This window comes from Palaemon carinicauda, chromosome 16 (assembly GCF_036898095.1).
Source record: "Palaemon carinicauda isolate YSFRI2023 chromosome 16, ASM3689809v2, whole genome shotgun sequence".
Classification (NCBI taxonomy): domain Eukaryota; kingdom Metazoa; phylum Arthropoda; class Malacostraca; order Decapoda; family Palaemonidae; genus Palaemon; species Palaemon carinicauda.
This window is the reverse complement of record NC_090740.1, coordinates 132,461,367-132,465,285: the sequence shown is the minus strand read 5'-3', so window position 1 is coordinate 132,465,285 and position 3,919 is coordinate 132,461,367. Positions and strand designations below refer to the sequence as shown.

General features: G+C 31.6%; 1 protein-coding gene across 1 annotated transcript in view; it reads left to right on the top strand.

Annotated features, from left to right (window-relative positions):
- The first annotated feature begins 326 nt into the window (after positions 1-326).
- LOC137655570 (synaptotagmin-7-like) overlaps positions 327-3,919 on the top strand; it is a 72,212-nt gene continuing 68,619 nt past the window's right edge. The window contains exon 1 of the mRNA XM_068389470.1: positions 327-500. Coding sequence (XP_068245571.1) covers positions 327-500 — 174 coding nt within the window. The remainder of the gene's footprint in view (positions 501-3,919) is intronic.

Genomic DNA, 3,919 nt, shown 5'->3' with positions numbered 1-3,919 from the left:
AGTTACACAGTATACAGTCCCAGGTATTGTATATACATTCTTATCATGATTAACTTTGTAGATGGTTGGAGATCATCCCCTAAATGTGCAATTATTACTCATTTTATATTTATAAGTAAAGGTTATGTAGGGAGCCTATCATTATAATGATCAGCTTGATAAAGTTGTGGCCAGCTTACATGTTTGAAGAATTGCCCCCAAGCACAGCTTGCCGCTTTATTTAAAAGAAAATATATAGGGTTTTAAATACAACTACATATGGAATGTGTTTATATACATTTATACATATATGTAAATGTATATATGTATATGTACACACAGGGACAATGAACATGCGCATGAATAGGAGATATGAAGGGAATCATTTGATTGATATACCTGAAGCTGAGGAAGGCCTTGATGTGCCCATGAATGAATTCAGTGTGTTTGGAGTCGAAGCTATCATTAAAAACACTAAAGAGACGAAAAGGGGACACCCTAAAAAGCGGGACCAAGGGACGGTATGGACCGGGACCACCGGTACGAGATATATGAAAGGCTCAAATAGCAGATTTTGTATCAAACACTATTGTCTATTATAATGTGAGGTAATTACGTTCAACATACTGATTGCTATGGCCTTGTATTGATGGTAAAATGACACTAAAGAATGATTCATTTTTCTTTATTGCTTTCTTTTATTACATTCATATAATATATAATCATTTTACAATTTACACAGAGCCTTTTTTTTATATTACGACAAACCATATGATGATACAACATAATGTGATCTCAATTTACATAAAATATAGATATTGAGTATTTTCCTTTAAACAGGCAAAATATAATATTATTAAATAAGAAGGTTGCCTTCTTAAAACAGCACAACAATACATAATCTCATCATAGTTTATCATATGAAATAAAAAACTTACCTAGGTATTCCATATGGGTTCTTCACAGGGAAATTCTTCAATAACAATTTAACAACATTTTCACCGGACCTGATATATATATCACTTCTACCAGAAGGAATTGTAATTAATACATTACCTTTAATGACTTTGTACATGTCCGATGTACGTTTTGATGATATGTAATTACCATTGAGTTTTTACACTTAAGTCAATCACAATTACGTTGATTCAAAATATATCTTTTTAATATCAGTTACTAGATACTTGCAAGTAGGTACTTTCACTTTATAACAATTGAGTAACTATTTTAGAAATTAATTAATTAGATACATATGGCTTAAACACAATTTAACTAATTTATTAGACTCAAAATGTTTACTATAATTCCTTATTAGGACTATTACAATAAATTGACAATGGTCCCATTGGTTCCCGCCATGTCCCGTTTAATATAGCAAGCCCCGCCTTTTAGCTCGTCCCGGTGGTCCCGGTCCGTCCCGTCTCTTGGTCCTGCGTTTTAGGGTATCCCTTTTTAATGTACAATGTTATGTATTCCCAGTTCCATTTGGTGTTCAGATAAAATGCCTCAGACACCTTCAACCAAACTTAATTCCTTCATTTCAAAACTCCCCCATTCACCTAGTGTGAATTTAATAACAAATACATCACAAAAGATATAGTTATATTGTTCATCTACTTCTTTAATTCATCAAAACTATTATAAGGGCAATTACATAACATCTCCCTTCATTTAAAAGGTAAATATATGTGAACATAGTTAAGCAAACATAATACTTCCAAGTAGATGGGATACAAAGTATGATAGCAAAGTAGGCCTGTGCCAAAATAATGATATTCTAATCCGACTATAATTGAAATACAAATACAGTAGTTATGTAATATATATATATATGGAAGTATACAGCTGAACTATAAATCCTAGATTTTAAGATACTATCTACTTTCAGTTTATGGTAATAGTTTTACTATTCTAACGTGAATCTTACCAACTTTATATCTTAAAATTGTATAATTTATGGAAGATGATATTCCTAAAGGTATTAACTCATAAATTTGCTAAGATGATATTATAACGAGGAAAAAAAATGGTTTTTCGTGGTAGTTAAATATACTTTAGTTTCCCATAAAAAACTTTTTCTCTAAATAAAAAAGCTGTAACGTTTTCGTTTTCTTTAGCCCTGCTATCTAGGGGTAACTTGCTTATACATTTCCCTCGTATATATCCATTAAATATTAGATTATCTTCACTCCAATATCTTCCAAACTCCCATTATAATTGAATTAATCTATTTGAAGAATTCTTTAATATTTATGCTAACCAAAATAGTATAGTTTTAGCTGATGAAAAGGCCATAGAACTCAGACAATGGTGGAGGTCTCTGATTGGTTGAAGCAATTCCTTAACCAGGGGGACAATTTTTCTGGAATTTGTCCCCAAATCTGTGATTTTTAGAGGTTTTTGGGGATATAAAGTGGGGGAATTCCTATACGTCTGTTAATTGTAAAACACTATCGAAATACTTGTAAATAATTCAGTCTTCAATAAGATTTACAATGGATGGGAATGACTTAATTATATTTTATTATTTTCCTTTGATATGACATTCATTACAATTATAATTTGATTAATATATCTTCCAGAGAACAAAATTAAATCAGAACACGAGTTCATCATTTAAAAAAAACTAAATTTACTGCTTGTGGTTTCACAAATACCATAATTAAAAGTAAATACAGAATATATCATAATCACAGAAGATACAGGAGTACATAGTACAGTATTTAGTTCGCTACGGGCTCAATTTTTGTTGGAGAATACCTGTAGAAAATAATTCTGACTTAGGGAACTTTTAGAAACCGTCAAGGGAAGTCCCTGACAGTGTAGACAGTAGAAGAAGATTCATTGCTGTCCCAGACACAGAAGAGGAAGAAGGAATTGTCTTTTAACTTGTGATTGTGTGAACAATGAAGGCTTTAATGGTAAGGAGGGACAAACTTTACAAGGTTTATTTGTTTCTAAATATTCTCGCTGTTGTTCTATTTCTCAAAATACTGAAGATTCGAATATGTTATATGTGTTATAGGTTTCCAGGTGTGATAGTAAACCATCGAATTTCTTTAAGGGTTTTTCATTGGCGAAGAAATTTTATAAGAGGAATTTCCCAAAAATAGAATTTTTATCGTGTGGTGGTAATTCCCACAATCAATGAAATTGTTTCCAGATGTGGCTTTTAAGTTTTCAATCGACAATAGGGTGGTGTATAACTGTAGCTGTTGTGGTTTGAGTTCCAATTGGGGACACTGTAATCACCTATAATTGAAGTTTATACTATAAGATAGAATGGGGATATTACCAAAGCCTAAAGCCGTAGGTCTAGATTTTATAATCCAAATTAAATGTTGAAATAATACCTCCTGTCTATGGATTTTTTTCCGGTGTTTGATATAAATGTCATATAGTCGTGAAGTCTGCTAAATGTTTTATTAAAAGATGGCAGAATTGCTTTAATCACATAGGCTTACTTTGATTTAATCTGGTTAGAAATTTGTTTAGAGATTCCTTTTCACATTTTTAAAGCTGCAAATGTGGTGGTGTTGATTAGATGTTGTGGAAACTGTGTAATTTGGGCAAATTATTTATATTGAAAACAAAGTTTCATTGAGAACCGAGAGTTTCAGGGGATGTGTGTATTAGAAAGTTATTGGTTAGTTGACGAAAAATACATTTCATTGGATAACTCGACATTCAGTCTTAATTTTACTAATACACAAAATTAATTCTTTCTTATAACCGGTATATACATACTGTATAAATACCCATATATCATTCATTTGAATACAAATGCATACAATCCTTGAGACAAATATATAAGCTATAGTGATTTTGCTTTATTAAACAACTATTGCCTCACTTTACATTAGTTTGACAACTAGCAGTATCAGCTACGCTCGCCAATTAGGCTACTCCCAGACACACACACACACACACACACACACAC